Here is a 23574-nt window from a genome sequence, read left to right as displayed (position 1 = left end):
CCCATTTTCACCATTACATAGTCTTTTTCTCCAGCCATTATTCGGCTGTGGTCATTATTTTCATAGAACTCCGACACTAGCACCTTTATTTGTGAACTCTATTGCTTGCCCTGAGCCTGTTGAAGCACTCCTTGGGTTGCTTTTATTTTCCTAGCTTGCTTTACCATATATGTAGAAACATTGAATTCCTCTGCAGTGTAGTCAATAGACCAGGTGGAAGGTGCAAGGGTAAGAATAGCTACTTTTTTGGCATGTGGATATGGTACATTTTTCTTTCAAATCATGGACAATTTTGTCAAACTCAGAGCATTTCTGGCATGATTTATGCTCCTTTGGAGCAGATAGTTCTTACTCGTCCACCATTAGTGCGTCAGCTATTTTGTGTTTTAATTCTATTTGAGCTTCTTGTAGTTTTCTTCTACCATAGCAGGGCCTGTCTCTTTTCCCACCTTTGATTGTCTTCATGGGAGAGACACCAAGAGAAGTCACTGAAGTATTTAATTGCTCTCATCCGCTGTGGTTGTAGGTGGCTAATACTCTTTGTCACGGTCATGTAAATCATCAGAATATTCTTCATTTTTTAGCAGTGTAACACACCTGGAACATAACTTTTGTCCTGGTTTCATGTTAAGTCCCATGCACTGATTCACTTTCAATACTGATTTTATATCAATTTCTCTGAGGCTACACTTCACTGTCTTCTTATGAATTCGAAATGGATCAAAACAGCTTCTTTGTAGGAAAGAATACTTATCCAGAAAAACTTTCATATGATGATAACAAACACTAAAGTTTCCTGGAACTGTACTTCTTGTGCCCACAGGGTGTATCCCAGATTTCCATAGCAACAAATCTTGGTCCGATTCATCCAGATCATACAGTACAAAGTGAATGCCACATTTTGTTCCATATGTTGTTTTATGACATTCAGATGCTTGTGCTCTACCAATATTGCAACTTGTTTCAACAAAATCACCACTAGCACACTCTTCTGCCTCCATACTGACTTTCCACAACAGTACTGAATCTTACAAACATGAGTAACCTGTAATTGTTGCTTGTTTCCTTTGTTGTTCCTGCCTAACAATGACTCATTCTGTCCCTGAAAACTACCACTGTTTAACTTTCTGTTGCCTAATGGTTCCCAACAACAGCTGCAGCTTTATCTGAAACAAGCTGTCTGCATCATCACTATTACTTGCTGAATTGTGTTAAAAGAAACTTAACCAAATACATCTCTGTCAACTTTTATTGTGCACAAATGCCTTGCAATAACAAGTTGAAATTTTGCCGCATATTGTATTATGGTCTACTTATGCAGTGTTTGAAATTTGGCTTGGATATCAATTGTCCCTTTTGTGCTACCACACTCTGAAAATCCATGTTTTTTGAGGTAATTTTAAAAATTTTTGTATTTTCATGTGCATGTAACTCTGTTTGCGTGACTAATATGGGCAAGATGAGTTCTATGTGTGTTTAGGCCACATTAAGCTTACCACAAAAAAGATTAATACTCTTTTTGAGTGAATTATATGTGGCATTGAGGGCACCTACAATATATACCTTTTAACGTATTACATTTTTTTAATCACATTCTGGAAGTTTTTATTTTCCCTCAGAAATATGTTGTTGGTGTTTTGATTCATAGTGTGTGTTCTCAAGTGGATGTTACTGGGTTGTAAAAATTTCACTGGACTGTGCAGAATAGTTCGAAAGTTATTAAGACCTGAAGTTGGGTTTGAAGATAGATTGCCAGATGCGGGCTGCAATTTCCAGGTCACGCCACCTTTTTTCACAAGCCATAAATCTGGAACTAATTGGCACAGGAACTTAAAATTTTGTACATGAGTGTTCCACACTTGGTAGCATTGGTGTGCTAAATTTCAGCCAAATCTGAGACTATCATACTGGAACGTTTTCTCAAATTGGTTGAACTGACATGGAATGACCCATATACAATCTCACTGTCCACATAATAGAGTCTTTAAATAGTAAAATGTCACCAATAGGAATTTTCTGTGACTTGTCCAAAGCATTTGATTGTGTGAACCATGACATTATGTTACAGAAATTAAAATTCTATGGTATAAATGGAATAGCATATGAGTGGTTTAAGTCATACCTACAGAACAGGAAGCAAAAATTTCCTTATATGGGTCAAGTGATTTAAATAAATTTGCCACTTCATCTAACTGGGGTGAAATTACATTAGGTGTTCCACAGGGTTCAATGATGGGTCCCCTTCTGCTCTTGATATATGTGAATGACCTCCCTTCCTATCTGAAACAGGAAGCTGAACTGACACTGTTTGCTGACGATACAAGCATCATTATTAATCCAGTAAAAGAAATTCGAATTGAAAATGATACAAATAAGGTCTTTGGAAAAGTTATTAATTGGTTTTCTGCAAATGGGCTAGCTCTAAACTCTGAAAATACACAGTACATCCAATTTTCTGCTGGAACAAGTACAATTCCTTCAATAAATATAACACATCAACGGAAGTCAGTAGACAGGGTAGAGCACTAAGTTTTTTAGTGTACATACAGATGAGAATCTTAATTTAAAAATTCATATTTTGGATCTCCTAAAGTGACTAGGTTCAGCAACTTTTGCGATCAGAATAACTGCCAATTTTGAGGATATAGAAATTAGTATGCTACCATACTTTGCATACTTTCACTCTCTGATGTCATACGGAAAAATATTTTGGGGTAACTCAACATTTTGACAAAGTATTCACTGCTCAAAAGAAAGTGGTTAATGTGTGGGGTTCATAGTTGCACATCTTGTAGGCATCTTTTTAAAAGATTGGGAATTCTTACAACAGCCTCACAATACATCTACTCACTAATGAAATTTGTTCTCAACATGGACCAGTTTAAAACCAACAGTGACATTCATGATTACAGGCCCTAATACCAGAAAAGAGACTTACACTATCCTTTGCTCAACCTATCGTTGGCACAGAAAGGGGTAAAATATGCTGCTATAAAAATTCTCGACAAATTACCAGATGAAATAAGGTGTCCGACAGTAATAGCTTGAAACATAAATTGATGTCATGTCTCCTTAACAACTCCTTCTATACCATAGATGAATTCTTGAATAGAAATAAATAAAATAAATATTAATTTTTTGTTTCATATATACTTTTCTTGTGCACTTGACACATTCCACATCATAACAGCTACTGTAAAGTGGGATTGATCAATGGAACACGCAACCAACCAACCAACCAACCAACCAACCAACCAGGCTTCAATTAATCCGGAGGACAAAAGACAGCAGGGCCTACATATAACTAATGCTTTCCTACGGACCAGTGACTGATGAGTAACTTCTCGTTGTCCAACTGTTCTACAGAAATAGCTGAACAATTACATAGAACGTTCTACCAACCTACAATTTTATGTACCCTACGTAAATATGGCCAAAAAGGATACACATAAAGACATAAAACCAAAAAGTGCAGATAGGCAATGAAGATATCTAACCTATAATACTGGTGATACCCATCTGCGTCACAGAAGTGGCAGTAAAGATGATCTCTTCTCAAATGCCTGTACAATTCATCATTGTCCATATATCTTTGATCACAAAACTCACACAACGGATGACCACGATGAGATCTGTCATCTGGATCCCCTTTCCTCCGGTGTTGTGCTAACTCTTGGCGTGTGTAGCATCTTCTTTCTCGAGTAAATATCTGAAAATGACGTAAGCCCTATATAGTGACAACTAAACAATCCCTCCAGAAACTAACTGCGTTTTTGCTGATCTCACCTTTAAATTGTCAACACACAGATCACAGTAATGGAGTTCATGCGTTTTCCTCATATGATCCTTCAAACTTTGGAAAGTTCTGAAAGCTGGAGAGCCAGGGCACACAGTGCAAACGTGTTCTAAGAGCTTGTTGTAAGCGGCTTGAATTCCTTGGTTTTCGAAACAGATTCTAAACTTCTTATCCATAAGATAGGGACCATCCCTTATAGACCGAAATGGTTTAACTTCCTTTGAGAATATTACCTAATAACAACAAGACAGATTATACAAAAGCATAAATAGTTAAACGTGCTAAAGATATACTGATTTCAATTAATTTTTTTTGGGAAAGATCACATTGAAGCCTTTATTCGCTCACCTTAGGCATATCCTGTCTGCATATGGGACATTCATTCTGACGACACAACACTCGCATCCTTGTGGAGCATTCATAACATACAGCGTGATCACATTCTCCCACAGAATATATAGACACATTTTTGAAACAAACAACACACGTATTCTCTGAATTTTCGTACACTTTGCCACTTGACATTCTTACTACCGTCGAAATTTTGAATATTTCCAAATACAAAGTAATATTCTAAATGTAGAAACACTGGTTGACACTAACGAAGTCAACAAGATCAATATGAATTCTGTTGGCCAATGTAAGCTTACTGTGTCTTTATAATTTTTCAACGTATCCCAAACTCAGTGTCCCACAAATAAAACTACAGCAACACATTAAAAAACTACCTCCCTCTTCAGTCTTTGCATTCACGCTTAACAGCAAAGACTGAAATTCCCCGTATGCCAAAGATCTAGTAGGAGCATCATCGATTACTGGTTGAAATGTAATGTCTTTTTACATAGTTACAAATTAAATGGGTTTTCTATCTAAGCAACATGCAAAATAGTTGCATAAATTCACTTTATGAAAGGGATATTATTCTTAAAAACTCGTTCAAACTTAGTGCTCGCAACTTTTTTTTATCAGTTGCGCTATCAACGTCAACACTTTCAGAACAACTCATTATTCATTTTGAATATATAATGCTTTTATCAGGAGTTTTCTCTAATACAGAAATTTAAAAATGTCGATTAAGATCTTCTATTGACTTAACCAGCAAAGTACCTCTTAGATGAATGCCTATAAGATCTTTACCAAACTGTACCACAGGCGTCTAAAGCTAGCGAAATGAGGGATGCTCAACTACCAGACCTACCGATAGATGGCTCTAGCGCGTGCCGGCAAAAGATTATATCACTGAGTGTTCACTAGAAATCACTGGTGTCCGCCATATCTGAATTTGGCAAAGAACGAAGTGTCAAAACACGGATGAAAATGTTTTTCGTTCTGCGCCCTCATAAGTCTTTTATATTGGATGTTCTAGACATCTACACATCAACATAATGAAGTGTTTCTGATCTAGCGAGAAAAAACAGTGACAGTTCTGCTATGAAATTCCTAAATTCGAGTGTGTTTAGGAAGTTTGAGAAGCTGACCTATAAATCGTTTACTATTAATTTTATGAGTACTTATTTGCCCATATTCAAACACTATTTAAGATTCAATGGAGGTCAACTAATTACCTTACTTCCCAAAGCTTTTAACTACAGGTATAATTCGGAAAATCAAGTTTGGAAAACAGTGAAGACGTCTCTTTAAAAAAAAAAAAAAAAAGGTGACATAGTTTGCTTAGGGGTATCTTTACTGACAACAGAAATTACAATTGAACTATTAAAGTATTACTTACGTATAAACGGAAAAATTGTTATTTTTCTTTATCTGAAGTGATGCATTACCGATTTGCATATATGCTGACACTAATTGCAACATGCACTTACGAATGTGGCCCTCTCTTTGATCAGAAATGTAAATGCCATGATTTTATTAACGCCTGTACGTGGCATGGTGTATTTTAACTGAGCAATAAGGTAGAAGCACCAGTGTTTGACAGTGCTTCAGTCTTTGATACGAGACAAGAAATACATTTACATGAGACAAACATAAAGGCCAACGTTAAGGCTCCTCTTAAATGCATGACTTGCATCATTTGGAAGTTAAGTCTAGTAATAATATGATACTGGACTGATCCATGATGTAGAAAGTGAAGGAACTTGTTGAAAATAACATCGATCACAGCTTTTAGTTTTAAGGTTGGGATGTCTTAAAACTGTAATTTTCCAGTCTGACACCCAAACAATGACTGGTACCATGGTTTTATTTTAAAATTGAATTCAAAACATGTCAGTGGGCAAAATTAATTACACTGTGAATTACAACATGGAATTTTATTTCTGTGAATCTTGGTTCCAGTTTATGACATGGTGTCAATCACTGGAATGACTGGTTGTCAGTATAGGGCCCAAGCAAAAAACAAACCTGAAAGTGAAAGCTGGCCAGACAGGCACCCCAATGGCTGCTACAATCTGTGCGAGACAAGGGTGACATTATATTGCAAATTTAGTGTAAAAAGTTCCATGTTGCCTGAATCTGTCCTATACTGACGGCACATTCTAGTCCAGTCGATTTTCTTCTCTGCAAAAGTACACTAGTCAATACCAGTGGCACAAAGGTAGTGCCAAATTACAAACTATCCGGTAACAACAGAAGTATTGCTGGACAATGTACAGTAAATAATATGTAATAACCTGAAAAATTCAGAATTGGTTTGAAGAAATAGAACAGTATTTGGAAAGAGAGTAACATTTTGAAAATAACAAATGACGCAAGTAGAGTTTTCAGTTCTTATAAAAGCTCACGTAATTTTTTTTTTCCCCCCCGTCTCTTCTCCATTCTCAAGGGGAAAATGTGATAACATAAAAGTGCAAGAAAGTTGTGTACAATGTTGGAAATGAAAAAGAAAATCTCACTATGCTTTAACAGCATATGCTGCTGTAAAGCTTGCTCCTCCTAAGAACATGATTTCCTCCCATCTCTCTCTCCCTCCCTCCCTTCTCCATGTGAAGAGTATTCCTGTAATAATAGCTAATAGCATACCAAGAACATGAGGGTGTCACAGTGGAGATATGTTTTCTGGTACAGACGTCTGATACAACTATTCCACAGCAAAACTTTCTTTCAATAGGTGTGGTACGAGTGCACTCCCATAGGATAACAGAATATCATGCCCTCCAGGAATCACATTGGGTACACCACATTGAGCATAAACTGTACAGCAACTACAACATTTTGTGAGCAAGTAATACCAGTCAGTATCTTTAATTTTAACATAACTCTTGACTCCCATAATTACCTTCTTATATGAGTGCTTGTACTACAGGTTATTGGTAAAGCAAATACTAACTGAATAGGTCTTCGTACTTTCAATACTTAGCAGAAATTCTGAAAAAGTAAATTGTTTTATTACTGTATCACCTCTATGGTGACTTAAGAGGTACTGACTGGTTTATTTGAACATTTAATAGAAGCCTTTTTACCTGCTATTGATAAAGAGCCATTCCAAGTTCTGTACTGAACAATCTCTCGCTTTTTTCATGAGGTTTGTTATTCTGTATACTAATATTTCTTCTTCTAAATGGTAAATAATGCATTCAGACATGGTTGGTATTAAAGATAATTCATGAAATAAATTATATTTGAACCAGAAAATTAAAGGTTCCACATGGCACATGAAAAGTACCTTGCTACACACATGTATGTTCAGATTCCAAAATGTCTGTGAATGAGTTACAAACTTTTTTAAATAGAAATATGAAGAGCACAATACTTTGGGTCTGCAATAACTCAAATGTAAAATACTTTAGCTCCCTATGGGAAACTTTGTTCTTTACGTGACTCGTGCAACTGCTTTCACTGTTAATGGAAAACTAAATGGTTTATGTTAAAGTTAACTAGCAAAAAGTGTAACCATTGTTACATAATTTCTGTGAAGTGAGACTCCTTAATGTTAATTCCTTCCTTTGTCATCATAACTTGATAATTTCAGGTCCGTATGGGACATATGAACTAACAAAATGAAATGCTTTTATTACTATGACCAAACAAAATCTTTTTAACATGTAGTACACACTTCAAATCAGCAAAAAGTGTAACTGTATAATTAAGGTAAATGTTGATGAAAATTAGGCATGTAACATGAAGACTGAAATTTCCTAGATTTCCAAGTGTAACTGTAATCACTGTATTCTGTACTTTGTGGTGCTACAAAGATAATTCTATATGATTATTTGCATTCCCCCCCCCCCCCCCCCCCCTACACAGGAACATATAATAGGAAGACCTCCTAGCAAAATAAAGACAAAATTCAGAAAATTAGGTTTTGCCTTACTCAGGCCCCATTATTCTAGAATGGTTCTAAAGTAATAAGAATGCTTACGATCAATTGGAACATTGTGTTCATTCTAGGAAGTATTACAACAAGAATTAACAGAGTAATGATTTTATTGCTCTTATGTTGCAGATTATCCACGAAACATAGGGCTACTGTGTACTCCATTAGATCACACCCATCCTGTGATTAAACTGTTTTCTTAAAGTGAAAAATTCAAGTTAACATAGTTATTGAGGGAACTATTTTCTCACACTGAAAGCCATCTGTCAAATAAGTCTCAGAACATTTTTTTCATTAATTTCACACAAATCACCTGTTTTTAATGCAAGTGCATATTTTGTAACACCAAACATCTTAAAATAAGCTTATATAATAAACAATTATAATTTTGTTACAATATCTACACAGGATGTAAAGAGTTAATTTTACTTCAATGTGATTCATCCTTTGAAGTTCATCATTACACAACAACAAACCTATGGACAAAATAGTTTTAAAAAATCTGCCAAAATGTCACATCCATCTGCATGGAATGTCCCATTACATAATCTTTTCCAATTTGAGCACTATACATGATTAAACAATATGAGTTTATTTAACTTCTGCCTTATACTTGATTTGTTGTTTAAAATTTTCTCAGCAGACTTTTTTTCCATATGTTTTTAAGCATATGCAGGAGTACAGGGATGCAATCTTACAAACAAGTTCAGTCTGATGTAAGTCCTCAATTTCATAATAGTAATCATGACCAAGAGCAGGAAATGGCTAAACTACAAATTTATTTTTAACACAATGAAAAATCTTGGCCTGTATATATTTCTGTCGCCTATCCCCAGCAATCACAAACATCTGAAACAGTTTCTCTGAGTATTCTATAACAGAGTACACACAGTCACTTGTTTTAACCAGTTTTCCCCGGTTAACAAAATTTACAAATGCATTTTTATTGGCCATATTGGGAAAAGCTTGGAGAGCATCACATTCTAATGCAGATTTAACTACTGGTGGCTTCAGTATGTGAAGACAGTCTTTGCATGTGATCTGCCTTGAAAGGTGCAATGACACATACCCTGCAATATAATAGAGTATATTTTGCTTGTAAAATGAGAACTTAATCTTATCATCAAGAAGTGCACACCACTTTTCTACTTCATTTTCTGCAGCACTTTCATCGCTTTCTGCTACATGCTTTCTTGCATGAAAATCACAAACAGTTGGCAAACAACACACATTAAAATTTGAGCAATTCCCATTCATTGCAGTGACACTGTTACCCAAGAGCAACTTTCTCATGGCACATTTGAACTGGTATGCATTTGGATTGTTGTTCCAACCACCTCTGGACCGAATGCAGGGGGGGGGGGGGGGCGAACTATGTGGTCTTGTGACAGTTTATATGTTAGCAAATACTTCAGAGGAAATTCAACACAAAACATACTTGCCAGAGCTATGTGCCTGACTGATTGCACATTGAAAATTATCCAAAAAGCAAAAGTATTTCTTGCATGGAGCAGCAACGGAACACCTATGATTTTTCAGCTTTTGATATAATTTTCAGTGTCTCTGAAAATACCAAGCCAATAAGAATTGTTGTCAAGTCTCAGGGGGCTCTTGTACCCTTTACCTAATCGATTTCTGGAGTTCAGAATATCAAAAATTCTACTGTTGCTTTCACTTTCTTTAAAATTTAGATCACCAACCCTCCTCAAAAACTCCATACTATCTGCCACACTAGAACTCAAAGTCTGTGCAGCTAATGAAACATTCATTTTTCTATTTACATAACTTAGGCTATATGTTGTCCTGATAGTTTGTTGGCAAATGTCATACCTTCTTCTTGTACCTTGTTCAATTGCTCAATGAAATGCCATCCAATAATGCCAGTTGGAGACTCAATAACAGATACTTCTGCTAGAGCGTTTCTGGCTAACTTAATCATATGACACATGTCCAAGATACAATGAACATTGTATTTTTCCACAAGGAAAGTGGCTTTTAAAATCACCCTTGGAAAAATTTAAAGTACAGCCAAGTGAACATAAAGTGCTTATATTTACCTTGCAGCCATCACATGTAACACACCAAACCCTAATGCCAGAACTGTGCAGCCTCTCTAAAGCAGATTTTATCAGTGTGGCCTGATTATTTGCCTGTACAACACTGATAAATAAATATTCAATTGGGCATTTAAATTTGCCTTTAATAGAGACAAGCATGAAAACCAGAGCCTCAGATACCTCTATTACTTCTTTTGACTGAGGCACTTCCACACCAAAGTCCATAAAACCTGTGTATCACTTACTTCCTTGGTCCCAAACTACTTGCTTCCTAATTGCCATACTGTCTACTATTAGACATGAATCGCTGAACTGGTCCCTTACAATTGGTTCAAATCAATGAACTTAAAAACATCTTTTAAGAGGCCAGGTTCACAGTCTACACTGCCACCCATTTGGAAATCAATGATTTATGGGGCAGATGCATTAATTTTTGCAGGTATGCATATGCTGCTGGTGAATAAAAGTACACAGTCATCGCAAACATTTTCACATTTGTTGTGTATCTATTACCCTTTGATGAGAGAGAGTTGTTCACTAAATTGCACACTAATTCCACTTGTGTTCCTTTCTGATGATTGAGGAAGTTATGTAACTTCTCAGGAAGATGCCCCTCCTCCTTCAATGAACTTATGATGTCATCCATGGAAAACACTTTCTTCTCTCTTCTTCGAAGTTTTTCACGGACGCACTTCAGTTTACGTTTTAATTCGTGCACAATGTCTGAGAAAAAATTGCAAATTTCGGTCGCCTTGTCTTCCATTCCTACTTTCGACTGCATACCACAATCAATTACTGAAGAAGCAACTGCACTCTGAAATAAAGAAATAATTTCGTTATATATGATTGAAATAACTCAAAGCATGATGAAAAAATATTATAAGAAAACTTTGGGGGTGTGGAAACATCCTTATACTAACGTTTTCGACACAATTCGCAGCTTCTGCATTGGATAAATGGGTCATGCTTTCCACGCAATAATTCTCATTGACAACATTGTCCACGCAATCAGTAGCTTCTACAGTGGGCAAATCGAGCACAGATTCCATGACAGGACGCTAAAAACAAAAATATGGACTTGAATTACAACATTGCTTAGACCTATGTAGCCCATTTGTGTCCGTACAAAATAAGTTCACAAAAGTAAAAAGCACACACATAGCAAGGAAATTAATTAGCTACCTCAAATGGAGAAGCATCGTTGTCACTCACAATCCTAACAACATGTCGTCGTGGCTGTTTATTTGGTGGCATCAAATGTGTCGGAAAGTCAAAAACTTATGGCACTGCTTCGGGTTTGAGACGTTTCTTCCACGTTCCGGGGCTCACTACGTAATCCTCTTGTCGGAAATGGTTTCCGCAAAGAAAACTGTAAGACGTAGGATTAAAACATTTCCGCTTCACGGAAGTAATCCACTTCTTCAGCAGCTCTGGGTGCTTTAGAGGAAACCTGTTCAAAAACATCTAATTAGCAAACGCACTAAGTCTGTATTGTATCAGTAGTCCTATTACCTGTGAAATGGTAAGTCACCTTCCTTACTCCATCGCTTCGTACAATTGAAAGCGGAACAAGAAATTACCATTTCCATAATCCTTAATTCCTTATACACCGCACAGACCGAGAGAAACTTCTTGCCAAATTCGAATATGGCGGGCAATACAGACGACAGTAATCAGCTGGTAGAGCCATCTATCGGTAGGTCCGGTAGTTGAGCATCCCTCATTTCGCTAGCTTTAGACGCCTGTAACTGTACCTTCAGTCGGTCAGTAAAGATGGAGACAGGCGGAGCGTATGGGGGTGGAAAGGCGGGTGCTCCGTTTGATCCTATACAATTTGTACAGAGACCGCAAGTTATTTTGAGAGCAGCATGTTTGGTAAGCATTTAATTTTGATGTTAATTGTAAACGTTCTGTATGGATTACTTATGTCAGGTCATTTCAAACAGTACATACTAATTTTGACAGCTTCACCGCCATGATTCGTTCGGCTGCTAAACTTTGGCCTGAGTCGATTGTAGGATAATATTGATTTTTTAGGACTAATTCTTGCCGAGAATATCCGAATTACCAGTTCATTAATTTCAGTTTTTCGTTTATATTTTATAGTTAAAGCGTATCTCATGCAAAAATTGTAAATCGCTTATCTGACAAGAAAATACCTCTTTTTCAGCTGTTCGCAATAATTGTATTTGGATGTATTTCGTCTCAAGGCTACAGGTTTGATCGTGAAACTAAGAAAGATGTTTGCTTATATAATGAAGATACCAATGCCTGCAACTATGGTGTTGGAATTGGAGTTATAGCATTTCTTGCTTCAATCGGTTTTCTTGTCGGAGAATTCATGTTTGAGCAAATGTCTTCAGTCAAGACTCGAAAGCACTATGTGCTTGCTGATTTGGGATTTTCAGGTAAGCCAGTATATCTACTCCTGAATCTTCATCGGTAGTTTATTTCCATAACGGCAAAGTAAGGTAGGTCTATTTTGATGTAAGCTCGTAAGCAAAATGAATCAGCTTTTGATTTACTTTAAGAAAGCAATGAATCTAGATCTAGGTAAATTTATTATAATGCACCACAATCCTTTGAAGCATTGGTTGTAGGCTTCAGTGTTAACGCACCCATGGTATGTAACAGTTACAATACTTGTACTGAACCAAGACGTTCATACAGACAATAATTGTTTTATAGCTGTTATAACCTAAGCGCCATATTACAAGATATTTGACAGTTAGACTAACTGCAGCAGTTGAATGGTATTTGTCAATGTATCGATAAATTAAAAAAAAAAAAAAAAAAAAAAAAAAAAAGGTAATGTTAATGAACTGATATTCGTGGAAATTTTAGTACTAGTTCGTATTAGATTGAGTTGTACTGTAGGAAGCAATATATATAAATAAATCACGTTTCCTTCAGATTAATTAAAGCCTAAAAAGACAGACTAGTGATTTCCCCAGACCTGTTCTTGTTTATTGAAATATCATTAAATGTCTTCACAATGATTTTTTTTAGCTTTTGAAGGTATTTCTATTACAGTTGAAATACAAAAAAAGTGATTTCAAGGATTAACATAATGAGGGGCGCGAAGGAAAATGAACAATGGCCCCATTAGAGACTATTGTAGTGCTCACTCTTCTAGTTATATAGAAACTGGGGGAAATCTTTATCTTCATAACAGATATTCGAGATAAATATATATATATATATATATATATTTATTTATTTATTTATTTATTTATTTATCTATTTATTTATTTATTTATTTTAATAAGAGAGTAATAGTTTTAAGAAGACAAAATTTTTAGATATTTGGATTATCTGAAAGGGGTGGTGTGTGCGTGCACGTGTGCTTCAGATTTTAATATATTTTTTTAATGTGAGGAGTAGTAGTAGTATATCGTGGTTTAAGCCTCTTCCACTTTTGTCTGTCCATAGCCAATCTTTTCATTTCTGAATATTTGTCTCCTTTGATATTGCCCAGCATTTGATATCTTTATCCTCTTCCCCTTTTTCCCTCCACCATTCCTTCTATTCCTCCCTTCTGTAAACAGTCCCTCCTCAAACAATATCCACTCCAGTTCCACTTTCTCTTTCTGATGACTTTCAGGATGTTTTTCTCCTCCAACTCTTCTTGATATTTCTTCATTCCTTACTTGGTCTTCCCATTTCACTTTTCCATTCTTCTCCATATCCTCATCTCTAGTGCCTCCAATCTTCTTTTCTCTTCCTTCCTCAATGTCCAGGTCTCTGCACCACACAATGTAATGCTCCAGATGTAACATTCGGCAAGTCTTTTCCTCATATCTTTGTTTAGTGCTCCGAAAAGTAATTTTTGTTTCCTCTTGAATCCTTCTTTTGCCATTGCAATTCTTTTCCTAATATCATCAGTATTAAACTTCCCAAGTAACTGAAGTTATTCACTTCCTCTATTTCCTCTCCCCATATTTTCATATGGCATTTTCTCCCCTTTCCTCCAATTACCATGCTTTTCATTTTCTTCTTTTTAATCTTCGTTCCATATTCTTCTAATTTTGTGTTTAGATCATTTAACAGTTGTTCCATCTCTCTTGCACTCTGTCATCACAACCATCTTGTCTGCATGAGAACAGCCAATAAATAATTTAATTATTTTCCTTTGTGGGATATATCTCTGCAACGTCATAATGTACCCCCCCCCCCCTCCCCCTCCAGGCCTTTTTATATAACATATTTTGGCAACATTATGTTACTATATGTAACAAAGATGTGTAGGAAGTAGGATACTATGGTGGTTGTAAGCCACGAATAGAGAAGAAACACCTGCATCACGAGAATACTAAAAAGTTAATTAAAATGGACAACTAGTACAGTGTGTACAGTCAGTAATGTTGTTGAGCTTGCATGGAAGTCGTGGTGTGCTGTCCCAAAGGGCTTCCACACAGCTCATGCCAAAGATGTTGAGTCGCATTAGGACAAATGTCCCCACAGAGCTGACCTGCCCCTAGTAAGTGTGAAGCACTGTGCAATGTGGCAACCCATCTGCATTTAGAGATGTGAGGGCGCCAGACATTGTCACTCTGTGGTGGCGCAGGTGTGCACGATCAGCTGGGCCGTGTCTGACGTATGCAGAGGGAATGTCTGGACAATTCTTCGGGCAGTGTTGGGAGCGTACATGACTAACCACGTCATGGGTAGCCTTACGTGAGACATGTTTGGACCTTTTCCTGCAGAGGAAGAAATAGTGCAGCAGGTGCTATACACATAGTAGGGGACGAGGTGTTTTGGTGGTAGTCTGGTGCAGCCATACTGTGACGTTAAAGGTGAGGGCAGGTCGGTTGGCTTGTGTGGAGACACCGCACTCACATAGCTCTTGTGGCACCTGAAATGTTGAGTTGTATGTGTCGGGGTAGACAGCATCATTGTCATCGTCATCATCCATCGATGGTAGAGGTGGTCCGTGTTGCAGTATCTACGCTGTTTTGAGGTGGTCAAAGGAGACAAGGATAGGTTTGTTACTAATCAAAATGTCAGAGCTATTGGTTCCATATTGGAGTTCTTTGTAGGGTCCCAAATAAGGAGGTTACAATGTGGGACGTATTTTATCACACAGTCACTTGACTTGATCAGTGTTAGAGATCTCTGTGAATAAATACTTTTGATGTGGAGTGTGGAGACAGTTGGTGTCTGCCGTGATATCATGGAGGGGGCTGCCTCCACCCATCCAGTTGTTGTATTAATGTGAGAGAGAACATAAATAAATCCTTCAGATTCAGGCAGCAGCACAACGGTATCAATGTGGGTGTGCCTGAAACGCACTGTTTAGATGTGGAAGTTGCCTAATGTAGATGGAGTGTGAAATTGTTTTGCTTTGTTGGCAGAGTGAATGGAATCGTGCCCTGTGGTGACAATTGCATTTTACATTGGGTTCCACAAAACTGTCCATAAAAGCACATTGTTGCCCCAATACCATGTGGCTGAGGTCGTGAAGTCTGCCAGGTACTTCACATCAAACATGTTGCAGAGGGGACTAATCACCATGATTTCCCTTGAGAGACATGAGAGTAATGTGGTGGCTGTTGTTTCAGGCGAAGTACGTTGTTCAATCTGGAGCAGTGAACCAACATATCCATAACCAGGGGGTCACATAGGCCTTCTGGTAATACTGGTTACAAAGTAGTATGTATGGATGAAGTAACTACTTCAATTTTGATATGTGCTACCAGATTCTCTGTATTTACTTTTATAAACTTAACACTAAAGTAGTGTTTTTTGAATTTACAGTACACACTTTTTGGAACCAAAATATAAATCCTTCAATTATGTGTACCTCGTGGCCAACAATTTAAGTAATTGTTGATGTGTGATATATATCTCTCCTCTTCCCCCCCCCCCCCCCCCCCCCACCCCCCCTCCCCCCCAAATCATGTCAGAGTTTCAGCTTTAGTAATTCCTGAGATAATGAGAAACATTTGCAGAAAATGCATAGTCATTCAGAGATAACATCTAAAAGTTGAAGTAAAGGAAAACGGCCTAAAACATCCCAGCACCCTCTTCCTCCATCTGAAGGATCTTGCTGCTTCTGCTGTATTGTTGTCCATAATTTCTGCCGTGTTAATTTGCTGTCTGTCTGGTTTTTGTAGAAGTACTTCGGTATTATGGCCAGACTTAAGTCCACATTACCTCAGAACTTTCATTCTGCCTGCATTTCAATCATTGGAGCTAATTGCAGCACCATTAACCGCAATCTTCAGCATTTTCGAGCCTACAAATAGGTGTTTGGACACCCTGGTCCATACAACATTTACATTTTGAGTTTTTCCTGTGAGGCATTTCTTCAGAAGATCTGGGTGTGCTAGTTCTCCATGTACTGGCTTTATTATTCCAACAGCTTCAGGGATGATGTTTCTTTGGATGTATTTGGTTCCTGCTGCATCAGCATTGTGGTATTTACACCAGCCAATTGAACAAATGTTGTGCAGTGGCTTCTTATCACTTGATGTCCTACAGAAATAAGTTGCCGTTGCTGCTTCTCCCTTTCCTTCCAGGTTGTTTGTATTTCTTCTAATAGCTTGGCCACAGCATTCACTTAGCTGATCGATCATTTTGCAGTCAAACAGCCTGTGGTAGTCTTGCCATTTTAAACCGAGCGAGGTGGCGCAGTGGTTAGCACACTGGACTCGCATTCGGGAGGACGACGGTTCAACCCCGTCTCCGGCCATCCTGATTTAGGTTTTCCGTGATTTCCCTAAATCGCTTCAGGCAAATGCCGGGATCGTTCCTTTGAAAGGGCACGGCCGCTTTCCTTCCCCATCCTTCCCTAACCCGAGCTTGCGCTCCATCTCTAATGACCTCGTTGTCGACGGGACGTTAAACACTAACTTCTCCTCCTCCTCCTCTTACCATCTTAAGTTTTTTTTGCTAAAGTTCTGCCTGTTTTACAATCTCTACCCATTCAGTTCTAAACATGTCACACACATTCTAACTTTTGTAGTATTAGGTCATCATAGAGCATGCTAGCAATTATTCACTTAAATGAATTTAATGTAGTGAATCCCACATTATTTGAGTGCTGAAAGATCTTCACAGCCGAGGCACTTTGCGTTCCTCCACTGGATCCCTTCTGACAGTTGTTTTCCTGCAGTTGTTTCTTTGATTATTCTTTCCCTCTTTTTGTGTATCCATGGCTATATTTCGACAATGCTTAAACATCTGGCACCTGCCTGGTATCGATACTTAACAGCAATTGTACAAGAATGTTTAGATTGATGGCACCTTTTCTGCCCAAGAGACTTCCACACTAAGAACTAAACTGTATCTTTTGCAGAAATTTCCAGAAATTCTCACTGCCACACATATTACAGCATGTAGTTTAAGTATTGTTTTTAGAACACTTCAACCTAATATTAAACTGGTATCCCTGGCAATTGTTTCACTGCATACTCCGGTGCTGCTTATAGTCTTCTTTGTGGAAGGATGTGGTGGTGAAGCACCTTATTCAGTGTTGCTTTCCCTGACATCATTCTGCGGCTCTAAACTTTTAACAGGACATGTTCTGTAGAATCCATTTCCCTTCTTTCTTCTTCTCTTAAATATTCCCTTTAGTGGAGTCATATTAAAAGAGATAATAACAATTTGATGAGCAACATCCCAAATATACACAAAAATGAAAATATCACCTTGCATTATACTACAGACTTAGTAATATGATATGACATGACAGCGACCTATGCAGCAGGATGTTTACTGTGAATCATTGTAACGAGTTCGGTAGAAGAGTGACAGCAGCAGAGGCAGCCAGAAACATTTGTGCTGTGTATGGGGATAATACCATTGGACAGAGCATGGCAAGAAAATGGCTTTCTTGTTGTAAGGGGATTGTTTTGACATTAATGGCTCTCCACATTCAGGAAGACCTTCAGGGTTTGATGAAGTGTGTCTAAACACATTAAACCACAATGATCCACATCAGTGTACTAGAGAACTGGCAAATGTGCTGATCTGCGATCATTCCACCATCATGCGACATGTGCATGCAATGGGGAAAGTTCAAAAATCGGGTGCATGGGTACCACATGCTGCATCCAAAATCACAAAAGTAGATGGGTAGCTATATGTGCATATCTGCTTGCTTGCCTTCAGTTGGCTCATGAAGAACACTGACCAATCCTATCCTGTACTGTTACTGGCGATGAGAAATTGTGTTTTTATGCTAACATTGAAAAGGAAGAAATAGTTGAGTCCAAAAAAGCATACACTCCCTGTACAAAGACTTGTGCACATCTATAAAAGATAATATTATGCATCTGATGGACTAGGGATGCTGTGATACACTAAGAATTGCTTCAAAGAGGTGCAGTCATCACTTCTGATATTTGTTGTTAACAACTGAATGCCTTGTAGATGCAGTCAAAGAACAGCAACCAGGAAAACCGCATGAAGTTATGGTACTTCATGATAATGCCTGCCTGCATTCTGCTGTATAAGAGTTTTGTTAGGAAGAAATTCTGCACCCACCTTATTCGCCTAATCTTCCACACTCATATTTTCATCTTTTTTTTGCTGTATACCGAACAACCTTCAATGAACTTCCTTTCCGGATGAAAATGCACTCCAAACATAGCTTGACAAGGTCTTAGTGTCGAAACCATAGGATTTCTGCAGTTGTGGATTCGAAAAGTTACCCTGCCATTGGCAGACTGTTGTAAATAGTGAATCGGAAGGTATTATTGACGACTAAAGTCTATGTGTATTGGTTCATTTATTACAACTGTGAAGAACACTACAAACTTCTGCACCAAATAAGTGCTAAGAGGTTCTTCTGGGAACCCCATAAGGCATTGATAGCTCCTTGTAGCACCTGCTGTCACACAGGTTTCTTTTATCGAACGCCTTCTGCTGCTTGTTGCTAAATAGTAAAATATAAAATGTAAATAATAAACTAATGTAAGATATCTCCATTGAAATAAAAGTTTGGCCCATTCAGTTGTTTTGAAAATTAAAATAAAATCAGTTGTATGCAAGCTTTCTTATTTAGACAAGAAGGGTACAGTAAAGGTTGCACCTATGGTGCTTATGCAGAAAATTTCTGAATTTAACTCTGCTGATTTATGCAGGCACAGGCCGAGCGGTTCTAGGCGCTTCAGTCTGGAACCGCGCGACCGTTACAGTCGCAGGTCTTTCTCCCAAGAAAACTGGGTACCCCAGGGCTCCGTGATAAGTGTTGTACTGTTTGCCATGGCCATAAATCCAGTTATGGATTGTCTCCTTCCTGATGTCTCGGGCTCCCTCTTTGTGGACGATTTTGTGATCTAATATAGATCTCAACGGACCAGCCTTCTTGAACGACGTCTTCAAGGATGTCTCGATCGCCTCCACTCTTGGACCATCGAAACCGGCTTCCGCTTTTCTCCCAGTTAGACCATTTGTGTTAACTTTTGGCGTCGTAGGGAGTTTCTCCTGCCTTCCTTACATCTAGACCCTGTCAACCTTCCATTCGCGGACGTTGCTAAATTCTTGGGTCTTATGTTTGGACAGAAAGCTATGCTGGTCCTCCCACGCTTCCTATCTTTCGGCTCGCTGTCTGCGATCCCTAAACACCCTCCGTGTCTTGAATGGCACCTCGTGGAGAGAGGACCGAGTGGTCCTTCTCCGCCTCTATCGCACCTTAGTGCACTCTAAATTGGACTATGGAAGCCTAGTTTACTCCTCTGCTCGGCCGTCTCTTCTTCGGCGTCTCGACCCTAGCCACCACCGTGGATTACGTTTAGTGTCTGGAGCTTTTTACACCAGCCCTGTGGAAAGCCTTTATGCTGAACCTCCGCTGTCCAATCGGCGAGCTGTCCTTCTGAGTCGTTATGCTAGCCATCTTTCTTCCACCATGCCTGCAAATCTGGCCCAGGACATTTTGCTTTTGACGCCTCCTTGGATTTAGGGTATCCTGGCCGCCCTTCCTCTCTACTACCACCGTGAGTCCACTTCCGTCAACTGCTCCATTCTCTTTCCTTCCACTTTCCTAAAACTTTCTTGACAACTTGGGGTACAGCACTGCCTTGGCTCAGCCCCAGACCTACCTGCTCCGTGACCTTTGTCAGTTTCCCAAGGATGGTACCCCTTGACTTGTTTGTCGGGCATTTGCTACTCTATGTGCACAAATGAAGGGTGCCACATTTATTTACACTGATGGCTCAAAAACATCATTTGGTGTGGTGGGTGCCTATATTGTTGGCGACACCCCAATCGATTTCTGCTTCCCGACCAGTGTTCGGTTTATACTGCGGAGTTTTACGCTGTTCTCCAGGCTGTCCAATACATCCGTCGCCATCAGCAGATACAGTGTGTTATCTGCTCAGACTCTCTCAGCTATCTCCTCAGTCTCCAAGCTCTCTACCCTGTCCACCCTCTGGTCCACCGGATTCAGGACTGCCTCCACTTGCTCCACTTAAGGGGTGTCTCTGTGGCGTTCCTCTGGATCCCAGGACATGTTGGTATCTGTGGAAATGAGGCGGCCGACATAGCGTCCAAGGCTGCAGTCTCTCTTCTTCAGCCAGCTATTCGCGTGATTCCCTTCGCCGATCTACGGAGTGTTTTATGTCATCGTGTTGCTCTTTTATGGCACGCACATTGGTCGACACTTCCCAATAATAAATTGCGGGACTTGAAAGCTCTTCCCTGTGCTTGGACCTCTTCCTCCCGAACTCGTCATCGGGTGGAGGTAATTTTAACTAGACTCCGGGTAGGGCACTGTCTTTTTAGCAATCGACATCTTTTAAGTGGCGATCCTCCCCCACTCTGTCGCCACTGCTCTCAATTGTGGATGGTGAGACACCTTTTACTTGAGTGCCCCTATTTTACTCCGTTACGCGCCAGTCTATAGCTGTCGCCTGATATATATTCCATTTTAGCAGATGACCCGTGATCAGCCAATCGTGTTCTCGAGTTCATTAGTGCCAGTGAGATGACGTCAGTAATTTGAAGCTCTTTTTGGGGACAAACAACCACCCTTCTATAGTGGTTTTTTAGCTTTCCTTCTGTTCCCCCCCCCCCCCCCCCCCCCCTTTGAGTTTTACTTCCATTGCTGCTGGTTTCCAGTTTCATTTTTAGCTTTTCCTAAGTCACAGACCGGGCACTAATGACCGTAGCAGTTTTGCGCCCTAAAACAAAACAAAAACAAACAAAAAAAAAAACCTAGCTTGTAAATCACACGACTCGTTTCACAGGTAGCCCTGCCTTCGATGGGATAGGTGATGTTAGTGACCGGACTGGAGTAGGTGGTGGTAGGAGGATGTATGGGACAGGTCTTGCATCTAGGTCTATTACAGGGATATGAGCCATGAGGTAAGGGATTGGGAGCAGAGGTTGTGTAAGGATGGACGAGTATATTGTGTAGGTTCAGTGCATGGCGGAATATCACGGTAAGTGGGGTGGGAAGGATAGTGGGCAGGACATTTCGCATATCAGGGCACGACGAGACGTAATAGAAACTCTGGTGGAGAATGTAATTCAGTTGCTCCAGTTCCAGGTGGTACTGAGTTACGAGGGGAATGCTCCTCTGAGGCCAGACTGTGGTACTTCGGGAGGTGGTGGAAGACTGGAAAGATAAGGCACGGGAGATTGGTTTTTGTACAGGGATGGGAGGATAATTATGGTCAGTGAAGGCTTCAGTGAGACCCTCGGTATATTTTGAGGGGGCCTGCTCATCACTGCAGATGCGATGACAGTGGGTGGCTAGGCTGTACGGAAGGGACTTCTTGGTATGAAACGGGTGGCAGCTGTCAAAGTGGAGGTATTGCTGGTGGTTAGCAGGTTTTTATATGGACGGAGGTACTGATGTAGCCTTCTTCGAGGTGGAGGTCAACATCTAGGAAGGTGACTTGTTGGGTTAAGTAGTGCCAGGTGAAGTAAATGGGGAGAAGTTGTTGAGGTTCTGGAGGAATGTGAGTAAGGTGTCCTCACCTTCAATCTAGATAGCAAAGACGTCATAGATGACATCCACCTCCACCTGAGGTGGCTACATCAATATCTCCGTTCACATCAGACCTACTAACCACCAGCAATACCTGCACTTTGACGGTTGCTAACCGTTTCATACCAAGAAGTCTCTTCAGTACAGCCTAGCCACCCGTGGTCGTCGCATCTGCAGTGATGAGCAGGCCCCCTCAAAATATAACGAGGGTCTCACTGAAGCCTTCACTGACTGTAATTTTCCTCCCATCCTTGCACAAAAACAAATCTCCTGTGCCTTATCTTTCCAGTCTGGCCACAGAGGAGCATTCGCCTCTTAACTTAGTACCATCAGGGACTGGAGCAACTGAATTACATTCTCTGCCAGGGTTTGATTACCTCTCGTCGTGCCCTGAAATGCGAAATGTCCTGCCCACTATCCTTCCCACCCCTCTTACCGTGATAGAAAAGATTTATGGTCACCTGACATCTTACTCCATGAATAGAAATGTAGTCTGGTCTTTTGTGAAACTTCACTGTCATTAAACGCACTGGCATAGGCCTTCTCAAAATGTTACCTCTTATTATAATAGGTTTGATATAAAGTTTCACTTTTACTGAAAGTACTAGATAAATTCCAAAATTTCCTCAATGTAATGGCCACATTTTGGGTCACTACTTGCCTTGTTGTCATGAAAGATGGAGTATAAGCCTTCATGTTTTTACCCCCCGCCCCCCCCCCCCCCAAAAAAAAAAAAAAAAAAAATTTGACTCCAAACTAAACTGTTTGGTGCTTCTCCAGAGCAGGTTTCTATTTTGATGTGATAATGGCCTAACAATACTATGTTTGTGCTATATTTATTTATGTCTTTTACTCTCGTGATAAAGTAGTTTACCAAAGGCATGGTAGTGGGCGACCCACTTTCTTATGCTTGCTTTCAGTTAACACTTGAGACAAACTTCAGTTTCAGTATGCATATGTATTTGCTTTTCATTTTGAACTCTGCCACTTACCAATTCTGCAACTGTTATGTGATCATTGAAATGGCATCTACTGTCTCTCTGCATACACCTGCAGAGCTGCTCCTTTGCTACTCATTCTCTCTCCTGTTTATTGATTATCTCAAGGCTTCTCATCTCTTCTTTGCACTGTGAGTAGTCACTGGTACTGTGTGCTTATCTGATATTATGTTTTCTATCTCGGCTTGTCTTTTTTGTTGATATTACTGTATCTTGTGTATCCATATAGAGGTGGTTCTCCTGCAAGGTCTGTAGGACAATGGTGACAACTGCCAATGTTTCAGATTTTTGGAGGAGTGGTGCTTGTGTTAAGGTAGAAGGAATGCAAAGTAGAATTAGAACTGGATTTGCTGAAGTGGAAGATGGGTGGGGCTGGATAGTTTCGGGTAAGGTGGGGTGATCTTACTTAAGTTTATGATCTTAGTTCTAAGAAAATTCTGTTTATGTATTGATTTTACACTTTGTTTTTCAAACCTTTGTTTCTTAACATTTTCGATCTCTTTAAAAATGCTGTC

At 39.3% G+C, this 23574-nt stretch overlaps 2 protein-coding genes across 3 annotated transcripts in view; one reads left to right on the top strand and one right to left on the bottom strand.

Annotated features, from left to right (window-relative positions):
• LOC124594981 (E3 ubiquitin-protein ligase ZNF598) overlaps positions 1-4585 on the bottom strand; it is a 77087-nt gene extending 72502 nt beyond the window's left edge. The window contains exons 1-3 of the mRNA XM_047133512.1: positions 4145-4585; positions 3787-4029; positions 3498-3709 (exon numbers count right to left, since the gene is read on the bottom strand). Of these exons, the coding sequence (XP_046989468.1) occupies positions 3498-3709; positions 3787-4029; positions 4145-4321 (632 nt within the window). The 5' untranslated portion in view covers positions 4322-4585. The remainder of the gene's footprint in view (positions 1-3497; positions 3710-3786; positions 4030-4144) is intronic.
• A 7287-nt stretch (positions 4586-11872) lies between these two features.
• LOC124594974 (synaptogyrin) overlaps positions 11873-23574 on the top strand; it is a 48845-nt gene continuing 37143 nt past the window's right edge. For both annotated transcript variants that reach the window (XM_047133501.1, XM_047133500.1), the window contains exons 1-2: positions 11873-11998; positions 12294-12531. In XM_047133501.1, the coding sequence (XP_046989457.1) occupies positions 11897-11998; positions 12294-12531 (340 nt within the window). In that variant the 5' untranslated portion in view covers positions 11873-11896. The remainder of the gene's footprint in view (positions 11999-12293; positions 12532-23574) is intronic.

The sequence above is a fragment of the Schistocerca americana genome, chromosome 2 (assembly GCF_021461395.2).
Source record: "Schistocerca americana isolate TAMUIC-IGC-003095 chromosome 2, iqSchAmer2.1, whole genome shotgun sequence".
Classification (NCBI taxonomy): Eukaryota; Metazoa; Arthropoda; class Insecta; order Orthoptera; family Acrididae; genus Schistocerca; species Schistocerca americana.
This window is presented reverse-complemented; position numbering and strand designations above follow the sequence as displayed.